Consider the following 13,900-nt stretch of genomic DNA (forward strand, 5'->3'; position numbering starts at 1 on the left):
GGGGGGGGGGGGGGGGGGGGGGGGGGGGGGGGGGGGGGGGGGGGGGGGGGGGGGGGGGGGGGGGGGGGGGGGGGGGGGGGGGGGGGGGGGGGGCAGGGATTAGGGGTTGCGGGATTCTGATTGATTTTGGGGGCGCAGAGATCGGGGATTTTGGAGTTTTTGGATATTGGGGTCTTGACCTCGATCTTACAGCTTTGAATGGGAGGGAGATTGGAAAATTTTATGAGTTCTTTTTTAAATCAAAACAGACCGTCGGCTTTTTGCGAAATGGAGTTTTTTTTTCTTTGAGGGGCTATGAGTTTGAACTCTTGACCTGCATTAAGCGCTTTTTTCAATCGATTTCGATTTGTGATCAGTTTCGCTTTTTGGTTTTTGATTTTTTGTTGTGGGGAATTGATCGGTTGATGACATCGTGACAGCTGTCTAGCGATGGGGGGGAGGGCTCAGGGGTTGCAGGATTCCGAATAATTTTGAGGGCTTAGAGGTTGGGGTTTTTGGATTTTTTGATGGGAAGGACGTTGGGATCTTGACCTCGATCTTATATCTTTGAATGGGAGGGAGATTGGAAAATTTGATGAGTTCTTTTTTGGATCAAAACAGACCGTCGGCTTTTTGCGAAAAGCAGTTTTTGTTTTTTTTTTCCTTGAGGGGATGAGTTTGAACTCTTGACCTGCATTAAGCGCTTTTTTTAAATAGATTTCGGTTTGTGATCAGTTCTTGCCTCTCATAGCGGTTCCGCTTTTTGGTTTTTGATTTTTTGCTGTGGGGAATTGATCGGTTGATGACATCGTGACTGCTGTCTAGTGATGGGGGGGAGGGCTTAGGGGTTGCAGGATTCCGAATAATTTTGAGGGCTGTTTGGAGAGCTTAGAGGTTGGGGTTTTTGGAGTTTTTGATGGGAAGGACATTGGGATCTTGACCTCGATCTTTTATCTTTGAATGGGAGGTAAATTGGAAAATGTTATTTGTTATTTTTAATCCAAAGCGTGGTCTTCTTGCGAAATGCAGTTTTTGATTTTTTTTCTTGGAGGGATTATGAATTTGAACTCGTGACCTCCATTAGGCGCTTTTTTTAATCGATTTCGGTTTGTGATCAGGTCTTACCTCTCATAGCGTTTCCGCTTTTTGATTTATGATTTTTTTGTTGTGGGGGGAATTGATCGGTTGATGCCATCGTGACAGCTGTCTAGCGATGGGGGGGAGGGGGAGGGCTTAGGGCTTGTGGGATTCTGATCAATTTTGAGGGGTGTTTTGAGGGCCTAGAGGTTGGGGTTTTTTGGTTTTTTTGATGGCAAGGATATTGCGATCTTGACCTTGATCTTATATGTTTGAATGAGAGAGATTGGAAAATTTTATGAGTTCTTTTTTAATCCAAAACAGGCCGTGGGCTTTTTGCGAAATGCAGTTTTTCATTTTTTTTTCTTTGAGGGATTATGAATTTATACTCTTGACCTCCATTAGGCGCTTTTTCAATTGATGTCGGTTTGTGATCAGTTCTCGCCTCTCATAACGGTTCCGCTTTTTGGTTTTTAATTTTGTTGTTGTGGAGAATTGATCGGTTGATACCATCGTGACAGCTGTCTAGCGAAGGGCGGGGGAGGTCTTGGGGGTTGCGGGATTCAAATGACTTTTGTGCGTTGTTTTAAGGGCTTAGGGGCTGGGATTTTTTGAGTTTTTGATTGGAAGAATATTGGGATCTTGACCTCGATCTTATATCTTTGAATGAGAGAGATTGGAAAATTTTATGAGTTCTTTTTTGATGAACTTTCTACAATTCCGATAGATGGGGGTGCGCATAAGGACCGTTTTCCAAAATGACCCCCCATATTGAAACATGGACGTATCCACGTAAAAAAACACGAAAAAGCTATTATCAGAATCTCCCATCCTCTTTAGACTCAAACATATTCAGCAAAAACTTGATCGGAAATCAAGTGGACTCGTCTTTCTCCTCCACTTCACTAATAATCCAAAGTGGAGCATTATTTCCAGCCGATAAATCTCAACGTAGCAAAGCTCGAGTAGAATAATAAAGAAGCAAACTCCAATTCACAGTTTTTTACTCCTTCCGAATGAGAAACTAACCGACCCCGAAATTGTGGCAATCGTTGAATATTTAAAGATCGAAATGACTGGCTAAATTTAGAAACTCGATAGTGAAAGTCTCGAAATGATGATAACTTGGTGGTCAATTAGCAATTCCAATTAGTTGGGTGTACCGAATGGGGTTGTGCGGCCTCATAAACTCCGGGGGTGATGGTAGGCAGCGGGTACTCACCACTGATGCGGTATATGTACTTGATGAGGGTCTCAACCGCCCCGCATTCGACCCCAGTCCCGTACCAATTCACAGGAGGCGAGGAGGATCCATCGAATTACCTGGATCCATACGTGGTTTTACCTGAACGCTTCGTGTCACAGGGACTTATCGATGAAAACCAATTTAACTATCATTCGGTACTCTGCACGAATTCATTGTTATAATTAGGAGGGTCTGAGGGACCATCAGCTGATTCATTCGAATATTACGTCACACGGTGGGGGCGGGAGGGGGTCTGCTGTTTATGACGCTGTATGACGAAACGAGGGGAGGAGGTGGCTTAGATCGGGCTGTCACACCACGTTAACGTGAAAAAAAAAGAAAAAAATGGGAAAAAATGAAAAAAAATGGGAAAATGGGAATGGGAATGGGAAAAATTTTATTCCCATTTTCATCGGAGAAAATCGCAAATGCGAAATTATTCGCGTCCACTTTTCAAACTAAAGGTTCCCAAACAGGAATTTCAAGTAAAGCAAAGGTTTTCAAAGAACACCACATAAAGATTTAAGGTGTTTCGGGTGACAAGTCAAAATAATGAAAAAAAAATTGGAAAATTGATGGGAGAAATGTCTGAGTATGCTGGATCATTGAGAATTCTTGCACATTTTTTGCAGAAAAAAAATGAAATTTGGATATTTTTGTAACCCCTCCAGCTGTAACCTCCGAGGTTACCCCACTCTCAATTAGGGAAATTTCCATGGCACCCAAAAAAATAATGAACTATTGAGGAAAAACTAGTGGGTGATAAATCAAATCTTTCTTGAGAACACGTATAAGTTTCAGATTTTTTTCAGATTTCTTAAGAAAGTCATTTGAACAAATGATTCGGAAAATTATGAGTTTCGGGGCAATTACGCCCTCACGCGCAGGCGCGTGATTCGAATGTCAGTGAGCATCATGGGAAAGGTATGGGTTGGACCATGGAACTGAGGGAGAGAAAACACTCGACAGGTTTACCAACTCGAGACGCATTTTCATATTATTTCAATAATTAGAATAACATCCAATAAAAATTATTTGACACCCGTAGGGGATGAGAAAAAAATCAATCAATTTGATAAATAAAATCAATATTCAAAAAGTGTTCAAATGCACACTTAAATAGTCACTTGAAAATTGGAAAATTTCGTGCTCAGCGATTGAATCAGGGCTCGAGAACAATAGGACTTCCTTTCCGTTTCACCCCCCCCCCCCCCCCGGGGGGCTACCCCCCCCGGGGGTCACCTGATCATTAGTCTTCTTTTCCTTCTTATTTTTTAAATTCAATTTTGGGACGTAATATACAAGGGATGTTTGTGACGGCTTGTCACTGTGGGGGGGGGGGAGATCTAAAATATGTGTGAAAAAATGAAAGGGATGTTTTTTTACTTGCGATTTTTTTTATATACTCTTTTTTATTGCATTTTTTCAAAGGAAAATTGAAGAAATATATCAGTTATATATTATAGATACAATTTATGATACGTGTCATGTTGATATTCATAATGCGAAACTTGAAGAAATTTTTTCTGTTGCTATATGAAAACAAATAATGCGATATTGAAAATTCAGTAACGTTTCTCTGCGGTTTTCACGAAATTTTTGATAGAAAAAATTGATTTTGAACAGCTTTTAATTTTTCAAGGAAAATCCCCGGCCATAAATTTTGAAATGTTTCTTCCCTGGTTTTTGTTATGCGACACAAAAAAAATCCAGTGAAACAACAATTGTGAATTTTACGCTCAGGGTGTTCTACAGAAAGAATTTCAACAGAATCGATTTAATCAAAAATTCAATCAAAATCCATCGATCATTTTCTGTTACATCTGTTCTACGAATATTGATACGCAGAAAATCTAATAAACTGTCCTGAGTAATCGCGGAATACTAGTAGAATTTCCAATAGAATCTCACTCGTACTTCAATAAAGTTCTATACCCAATTGTTGTACGTTGTGAACGGAAAAATTGAAGGAATATGTGATAATGTCATTGATAGTCTGAAAATGAACGGATCTTTTTATGGAAAAAATATCAAATAGGAAAATTATCCTACGAAATTAATTGACAGCAGAATTGAGTCATTCAACAATTCCATTTCAATGGAAAAATTGACAGAATATGTGTAATGTTTCATACACATCATATTGACGAAATTCAGTTGAAAACTGAAAGGATATTCCTCCATTTTTTTACGAAAAAAGACGTCAACTAAATGAGTTATTCCATGGAATTAATTAGAAGTAGAATCGAGTAATTATTCACGAATTCTGCCGCCCCTAGACTAAAATACACACAAGCTAATCTAGTTAAGAGCGGAAAAAACAACAGAGTCATCAGCGAGCTTTCCTCTCCTCAAATCCCCTTCCCTCATGTTCTGACGGGCCGCAAAATTTTAATGATCCCAAGGCTTTTCTCCCTCGAAAAAAAAGGAGTGATGGAGCAAAAACAAAGGTTGAGAGGTTCTGCTTTAATCGGGTCAGTGAACAGCCGGTTAAATAGAGTCGTTTATTCAGGGTTCTCTCACAGAATTCACAAAATAAATACTGAAGTATGGTTATTCAAACGAGAAACAAGGCTCCAATCATTGTTCCTTCCAGACGAATTAATTTCGTTGGCAAATAACCGATCCTGATCTCTCAGAGATCCTCGTCTGACTCCTGGAACCTCTGGTACTTGGGTGCAGTCTTGACGATCGAGTTGTATCTCCTGTTGTCTTCGTTGTCACCCAGCGGTTGTTTATTTCTCACCATCGCCAAGTATATGAGACAGGGACAATAGGTGAGATTTAACATACCGACGATTCTCATCACCCACGGGAAACCAATCGTCCGGACCAATTCACTCCCCACAATGGGACCTTGACAATAATCGACAGAGTGAAAAGTCGTTTGTTATGTGGAGACACTGGGCAATTGTAATTGTATTATTCTGAGTATTTCCACTGAATCTGTCATGATTAAGTCTATTCACAGAGGGAATTCACTCTGTCTTGTAGCGTCTGTAGCTACTTCCTGAGAGAGATCCACAAATATACATGATCAGAGAGAAAAAATTCTTGTTTTTGGAAAAAATTTCTTGTTTTGATAAACTTTTGGTTCTCGGCACTGATTCGTTTTCTTTTTTACTGGCAACTTTCAGCTTTTTGCACAATACACTTCAGAAAATTGTTGATATTCATCAGAATATTTTTTGCAGATGTTTTTTGCTCCAGAAAAAAAGGTTCTCACAAAACATTCGACATTTCGAGATATTTAAAGAAAACTGACTTCCAAGGAAAAATAAATTTTTATCTTTATTCTTCTCATGATTTTCATGATAAAATTAATCATATCATGAAACAATATTTTTACTGTATCATTCGAATTGAAAAATTTAGTTTTGAAGGAGAAAAAAAAATGAATCTGCTATATCTTTGTCGATTATTGAGTTATAGAGCTCCGGCAGCGCTAATTTCTTTCTTTTTACTTGTATTTTGAGATGAAAAAAATAAAAATAATACCAAAAATTTAGAGGCAATATTTTAGTTCACCATTTGTTGGAATCACTCATGTACACAGCGAAAAACTTGTTGTTTATAGAAAAAAAATTTTCATTTCACAAACCCTCTATCTTTACTTCCATTCTCTTGCAGAAAAAAAATTCTCTGACGGAGTTTTCTCATTTGAAACACTCCAAATCGTCGCTAAATATAAGCAAATTCATCTGAGAAAATTACAGGACCCTAATTTTAGAACGACAAACATCGCTGATTCAAGAACAACGATTCCCTCAAAATGAATGTAAATATTGATTAATTCAACATTTGTCTTCATTTCAACCAAAAAATGACTGTAAATTAGAACTTCTTAATTGAGTTTCGAGGAAAAAATCCTTGCATCGAGAGATTTCTCCCAAAAATTACAATTTTTTTTCTCTTTGCGAACTCCCCATGAGAAAATACAGAAAAAATATGTATGATATGGGCCAATTTCATACATTTCTTTTTCTCAAAATATATTTTTTTTCGTATGGGTTCCCCCCCCCCCCTTCACGTTACCCATAAGCGATTCCCATTCACGAGGAAAGATTTACAGAATAAAAATTAATTCAGTAGCGAAATGGTAAAGGAGATAAGTCAATTTTAACTATTGAACAATTTTCAATCAATATCTCGGAATCTGAGGGAGATAGCAAAATTTTTGTTATAACCTTTTTTATGGAGCCGATTGAGTGCTACAACAAATGTAATTACGAAAAATTCGCTATCTTCCTTAGATTCGAAAATATTCCTCAAAAACTCAACTGGGAGATAAGTCGACTTATCTCCGTTTACCAATTCACTACTGAATTAGAAATTGAATAATGGATTTGAACGTGCGTGGAAGACAAATTACCTAGGAAGTAAGCAAGACTGACTGCGACCTGCTGTATCGAGTAGACGGGCCCGTAGTTTCCGTCCTGATCGACGAGGCTGGCAAGTAGTGGTACGAGGGCAGCGTCAGCCACCCCTATCCCCAGCCCCAGGCCCAGATGAGGGGCAACCAGCTGGGATATTGATATTGCGGAGGGAAGGCAAATTATGCTTATGCCCACAAGACACATGGCTATCACCGCGGTTCTGCAACGGCCGCAGCGGTAAGCTATTACACCGAAAAAATTCGTGCCCACGAGGTAGCCGACGCTGTCGGGTATGAATACTGTGCCCAACTGCCATTTCTAGAAAATCAGAAGTTCAAATGGGAAATGGCAAGTTCTTTTCAAATCACCTATTCGAATTATTTGTTGGCATTTTACGGTTACACCGAGAGAAATTTTTTAGAAAAACTCTAGTGCTGGCACGGGAAAAAGGCGCAAAGTGACGGCATTTTATTGGGGAAAACGTGAATTTTTCTCCGTATTTCTGTGAAAATTTCACAGAAATCCCCAGAAATTTTACCCGAAATACCAACGAATTTTACCCTAACAACACTAGAATTTTTCACAGCCGGTGGATTGTGATTTTTTCCAGTACTCGTACTAGAATTTTTCTAGAAAATTTCTCTTCGTGTAGGAGATGATTGAAATTTCATGGACATTTTAGTGGTAATTTTTGAGGTACACGGAGAAAAATGTTCAGTAAAAACTACGGAACTCGCTATTCGCTCACCGATTACGGACTCGACTCAGAAAATTTAAGTGACGGTATCGTAATTTTTCACAAGAGATTCAGATAAAAATTACGGAATGCTCTGGAAAAATTCCGTGACAGTTCCGTAAAATTTCCTACAATCACATGTCGCTCCGAAATTACGGGAAAGATACGTAATTTTTATTGAATATTTCTCTCTGTGTAAGTGAATTCGATTTAGGGTGAAAAAATCCTGAAATGTGAATTTCACTGGGAATTCAATAATGCCAATTTTTTGAAGCGTAGGAACACAAGAACTCTACAACTTACTTAAATGTTCAATCGAAAATTGAATATTCAATATCAAATTTCGCTAAATTTTAAATTAATTACGAATTTTTTTTTATTGGAATTAATTATGAATTCACAATATGTTTTCCTGATATTTTCTCATTTCTATCAATTTCTAGGGAACAGTTGACCTTAAATCCAGTTTCCATTGATTTTTTCTTTAAATTGTGAATTTCCAATGACGAAATCCCTAAAAATCGCAGTATAAACATATTCTAGGAGTGTACGGACAAAAATTGTTGATCTTAATAACTTGACCAAATAATTGTTACTATAATAATACACTATTTAAACAAAAACTGAATTTTCATTTTCATTTCAAACAGTTCAGTAGTCATTTTCAGGAGAGTGACATGTCATTCGTTTTTGGGTGAAAAATCATGGAATTCCCTCATTTTACTGAAAATTCCATGGAATTTAAAATTCTTGAACAGCAGGAAGACGATAATTCCTCAACTAACTTGAATTTTCCATTAAACCATGAATATTCAGTATCAAATTATTGTTCTGAATTGGCAATCGATTCAGAATTCCATCGAATGCAATTTTCAATGCCCACAATGAAGTCAAAAATTCAAGGTGTCCTTGAAATATCAACAATTACTTATTCTTAATCAACTCCACTTCATTGAATGCTCAAGACGCATAAGCAATTCCCTGAATAATTAGATTTCAAATTGAAACAAAATTCACAACATTAAAAATCCCCACGCAGCTGTTACCCAAATTTCAAAAAATTCCTGAATCTCCATTCTTCCTTCGAACGTAAAATTTAATGAGCCACTTGAAATACCTTTGGTTTAATATAGGATCTCAACCAGATGGGTAGACATGACTCTAAAATAGCCATCGGTAAAGTCGATAAAAAAATAGCGCCAGTGATTGTTAAAATTTTCCACTCAGTCAGGGTCTTGATCCAGCTAGTTCTGCTCTCCGGTTGCTCTATCATCTTTTCATTCGGTATATAATCGCCAACGAACATTTGCAAGCCTGTAAAATTCCACTCAATAATTCTGAAATGAGAGGGATCAGTAAACAGATTTGGAGCTGCGGGACACCTTCGATTTTCAGGCAGGTGCCGACCACTCGCGTTCTAATGCGTAATTCTTGTTTTTAACAAAAAATATGATCACTGAACGTCAAGGAAATAATTTTCAATTTATTTAGGCATTGGAATTATTTATTATTAATAATTGAATTGTTCAAATCGCCCTGGCACCCAAACTATGAAGAATAGACGAAAATTTTCATATCATGAATCATCTAGAATTTAATAAGGAATAATTTTTGTTTATGTTCAATTTTACCCATCTCTCGTAGATTCCGAGATGTGAGCAATAAGCTAGTTACGCGACCCGACATAGCGCTCTCTGCTTGCGGCGCGCGGTGCACTGAGAGAAAAACGACAAAGTTCTCAAACAAGTCTTACTTGTGCCAAGAAAATAGTTTTTTGAAAATTATCAAAAAAGGATTTTTTTATGCCAAACATGCAGAGAGTACGCCGGAATGAAAAATTTTTGTCGCAAAAATAGATTTAGTAGTTAAAAAAAAATTGCATTCTCTGTACACGCAAGAAATGTCATTTCCAGCACTACTCCTTCGTTATTAGATACTCCCATACGTGTTTTGCTCCCGAAAAATCTTTGTTTTGTGCGAAACAAGGGATAGTAGTTTTTCGTTTCGGCTGTCTAATAATCACAGACAATAAATGAACCCTTAAAGGAAACAATAATAATGATATGATAGCAATCTTGTAGCTTAGGGATAAAATATTTGTTGATAAATTTTCCTCTATATGAGATATTTTCATTCCGAAAAGGCACCGCCTGTTGTGAATTATCCGCCTCTTGAGCCAAATATTTCGCTGCTGTCGAAAGCAGAACAATTATTCATGTTTGAAACTTTCAAATTCGAACCAAACAAATTCTTTTTTGGCAATTTTCAACTAGCGATTTTGTTGGCCCACAATGATAGAATGATTCATTTATTCCAAACGAGATTCGTTAACTATTAACGAATGGTAGAGTTGAATATGACCAAATGAATATTCGTTAATAGTTAACGAATGGTTCACTTGAATGGCGAAAGTCAAGTCAAACAAGGCTCCTCAAATATACATTCGTTAACTATTAACGAATGAACATTTGGTGGGACCTCCAACCAAAATCCATTCGTTAACAATAACTAGTCCGTTCTATCATTGCAAACAAGACTTGTTTGACAACGTGTTTGTTTTTCTCTCAGTGTGGGCTCGAGAGCGCTGTGTTGGGTCACTCTTTCCTTGCTCATATCTCGAAATCTAAAGGAGATATGTGAAATTGACAAAAGACAAAAATGATTCCTTATCAAATTCCAAATAATTCGTGATCCGAAAATTTTCGTATATCTTCCATAGTTTGGGCGCTAGGGCGATTTGAACAATTAAATTGTTGATAATAAATAGTTGCAATGCCTAAAATTGATTGGAAATTGTTTACTTGACGTTCCGTGATCATATTTAATTGTTCAAAAAAAGCATTACGCATTGGAAGGCGAGTGGTCGGTCGGTCAATTTAGAATCTCTTTTTGGGGGTGTCACGCAGCTCTAGTTGGATCACTCACATATCGGCAGGAATAAGAGAGAAGAGACGAGGAGGAAAGGTGCCATTTTTCCCTCGATGTCGTAAAGTATGGAGCCTATGGGGTAGCCAACGAGCACCCCGAGGGCTATACTCCCTAGCACAAAGCCCATCACTTTCGATCGCTCACTCTCCTCCGAGTACTGGGAGGCCACTAGGGACATACCCGATACCCCAATACATGCCGATGATATTCCCTGGATGCTGCGTGCGAGGAAGAGGAGCTCGTACGTCTGTCCAAATGCAAATACTACCGAAAGTAGTACAGGGTGAGGCATCCAGTGTTCGAACGCGTGAGATTCGTGTGAAAAAAATTACAGGAAAATTTAATAGAAGGCATTCCATTCAACATCTATTAGAATTCATTGTATTTGTTTTTTTTTGGCTGGATTGTGTCTCAAAAAAAAATTGATTTTCAGGGATATATCACTTTTCCAGAGATACCCATCCCTAATGATCAAGAATCCATCGCAATTTTCTGGGGATTTGCAATTGTGAAATTCAACGAGTGCAAAATTCTGGAGCTCTAAAAAATACAGTGAAAATGATTTGAAAAAATGGATAAATTCTCCACCGTTCTTGAGTCATACGATTAAAGACTGTTCGTTCTACCCCACTCCTTGTATCCTATGATTAATGTTTCGAAGATTGATTTCCGATAAAAGCTAATGCCTCGAAAGCTATCCAATGAATAAAACTCCCCCTCAGTTTGATAGATAGCTCCCACCCAAGTCTACTTTCTGCCAAAATGTCACAAAATTCCCCAATAAGTAGCAAATGTCACACAAATGTCATCTCAAAAACAATCAAATATGAAGAACTCCATGATATACTCGTCAAACTTCTGAATTATTCATGAATACATACACAATGAAGCAAGGAGGAGCCAAAAATGAATAATCTATCCCCAATTTTTAGGAATTTTTTACACTGCCACCCTACCCTAAATTTAATGAAATTAGTGAAAAAAAACACCAAAGTCTATAATTGCTCGTTGAATTTCAGACTTCCACAAATTGAAGCTTCAAAAAATACCTCGAAAAGGAACACAAAAATCGAATAATCCCCCAATGAATAATAAATGACACACAAATGTCGACATCTCAAGAACAACCAAACATGAAAACCCTACGAAATACCCATTAAACCCCTGAATTTTTCGTGAATGCATGCGCAATGACGTGAGGAGGCAAAAATTGAAAATCTATCCCCAATTTTGAGGAATTTCTTACACTGAGTTATCTACCCTAAATTTAATGAAATTAGTGAATAAAACCACCCAATTCTATAATTTTTCTTAGAATTTCAGACTGCAATAAATTGAGGCTTCAAAAAATACCTCGAAAACGAACACAAAAATCGAAAAATTCCCCAATGAATAACAAATGTCACACAAATGTAAAAATCGCAAGACCAATCAAACATGAAAAACCCCACGAAATACCCATCAAACCCCTAAATTATTCAGGAATACATACACAATGAAACGAGGAGAAGGCAAAAATTAATAATCTATCCCCAATTTTTAGGATTTTCGTACACTGACTTATCTATTCTAAATTTAATGAAATTAGTGAAAACCTCCACCAAATTCCATAATTTCTCGTTGAATTTCAATTTCCACAAATTGAAGCTTCAAAAAATACCTCGAAAAGGAACACAAAAATCGAAAAATTCCCCAATGAATAACAAATGTCACACAAATGTCAACATCTCAAGCCCAATCAAACATGAAAAACCCCACGAAATACCCATCAAACCCCTGAATTATTCATGAATACATACACAAGGAAACGAGGAGAAGGCAAAAATTAATAATCTATCCCCAATTTTTAGGATTTTCGTACACTGACTTATCTATTCTAAATTTAATGAAATTAGTGAAAAACTCCACCAAATTCCATAATTTCTCGTTGAATTTCGACTTCCACAAATTGAAGCATCAAAAAATACCTCGAAAACGAACAAAAAAATCGAAAAATTCCCCAATGAATAGCAAATATCACACAAATGTCAACATCTCAAGCCCAATCAAACATGAAAAACCCCACGAAATACCCATCAAACCCCTGAATTATTCATGAATACATACACAATGAAGCAAGTAGGAGGCAAAAATTTCCAAGAAACAGTGGCTTGGCGTAGCCAACGGTACCAGTGAGTGTACCAACAGCTGGATTTAGAATTAATTGCACAAAGGCCTTTGAGCTAAGTAAAAAGCCAATCTTGCCTTCCTCATCTCCCTCCAGCAGCGTTGAATTCTCAGAAATGGTGCACAGGTAGTCCGGGATAATGGGTACTGTATAAACAATTTTTTTTTCACCCCCATCACTCGGATTAGAACAAGAGTCAGCCTCGAGAGACGAAGATTAATGCATTGTCTTGCGCTCACCGACCACCGTGAGTAATACATTATCCAAGAAGAGGCTCAGGTAAACGACAGTGACGAGCATCAGTCGAGCGTCCTTGAAATTATCCAGTGTCATTGTGCCAAGTAATCGTGGACAATGATGATGTTAGCATAGAGGGCTTCTTGAAAATCCAGCGTTTTATAAAATCCCATTGAAACTGGAGATATTCATGGTGCAACGACATCCTTTTATACCTTTTCCCAACGTGTTACTTGTGCGCAGGAGCATGGACAAGGTGACAGAACACTCCATGGGGAGATACTTCATAACGCATGGGGGATTGTGTATGGAACTACTAACATCACGTTTTTACGAGTCAATGAGCTTTTCGATTTGTTTGATCGACCCCTGTCTTATCTTTGTGCCAACAGCCAGGCTCGAATCGAGAATCATATGGCGTGGAAATTATCGTCGGGAAGGCGCGTGGATCACATCAGTGGAGTCAGTTNTTCATTTTTAATGAATGGGTTTCGTCGGGAGGCGAGTGGATCATATCGGTGGAGTCAGTTGAGTATTTATCAATCGTCAATGCATTTTCGTTTCCTATCGGATTTGGGGGGTTTTACTATGGCGTCTTCTGCTTTTTTTTAGGAAGCTTTTTAAAACGCTTTTTTTCGCGTGTTCAAAGATTGATGAGGAGAAGCTAATGAGAATTGTATGATAGAAGAATGAAGATTAGAAATTGGATTAGAATTAAAGAATACAATTGAAAATTGTAAATTTTTATTCAATTTCATTTTTAATGAATGGGTTTCGTCGGGAGGCGAGTGGATCATATCGGTGGAGTCAGTTGAGTATTTATCAATCGTCAATGCATTTTCGTTTCCTATCGGATTTGGGGGGTTTTACTATGGCGTCTTCTGCTTTTTTTTAGGAAGCTTTTTAAAACGCTTTTTTTCGCGTGTTCAAAGATTGATGAGGAGAAGCTAATGAGAATTGTATGATAGAAGAATGAAGATTAGAAATTGAATTAGAATTAAAGAATACAATTGAAAATTGTAAATTTTTATTCAGTTTCATTTTTAATGAATGAGTTTCGTCGGGAGGCGGGTGGATCATATCGGTGGAGTCAGTGGAGTATTTATCAATTGTCAATGAATTTTGGTTTATCGAATTGGGGGGGGGGGGTTTTA

The 13,900-nt window shown here is 37.7% G+C and overlaps 1 protein-coding gene across 1 annotated transcript; it reads right to left on the minus strand.

Annotated features, from left to right (window-relative positions):
- Positions 1–4,870: 4,870 nt before the first annotated feature.
- On the minus strand, positions 4,871–12,910 carry LOC107047885 (synaptic vesicular amine transporter). Its single transcript, XM_015270779.1, has 6 exons — positions 12,749–12,910; positions 12,449–12,655; positions 10,340–10,606; positions 8,532–8,728; positions 6,675–6,996; positions 4,871–5,158 (listed from the first exon to the last, which is right to left on the minus strand). The coding sequence occupies exons 1-6, from the start codon at positions 12,840–12,842 to the stop codon at positions 4,938–4,940; spliced, it is 1,308 nt and encodes a 435-aa protein (XP_015126265.1). The 5' UTR covers positions 12,843–12,910; the 3' UTR covers positions 4,871–4,937.
- Between the last annotated feature and the right edge of the window lie 990 nt (positions 12,911–13,900).

This window comes from Diachasma alloeum, unplaced genomic scaffold (assembly GCF_001412515.2).
Source record: "Diachasma alloeum isolate Michigan unplaced genomic scaffold, Dall2.0 Dall_scaffold_78908, whole genome shotgun sequence".
NCBI classification, from domain to species: domain Eukaryota; kingdom Metazoa; phylum Arthropoda; class Insecta; order Hymenoptera; family Braconidae; genus Diachasma; species Diachasma alloeum.

Excerpts from the sequence above, each read along its gene's own strand:
- LOC107047885 (XM_015270779.1), bottom strand. The coding sequence starts at position 12,842 with ATGACACTGGATAATTTCAAGGACGCTCGACTGATGCTCGTCACTGTC. Across the intron at positions 12,656-12,748 it reads TGTATTACTCACGGTGGTCG|TACCCATTATCCCGGACTAC; the intron begins GTGAGCGCAAGA and ends TTGTTTATACAG. Across the intron at positions 8,729-10,339 it reads TCTCTTATTCCTGCCGATAT|GCTTGCAAATGTTCGTTGGC; the intron begins GTGAGTGATCCA and ends GGAATTTTACAG.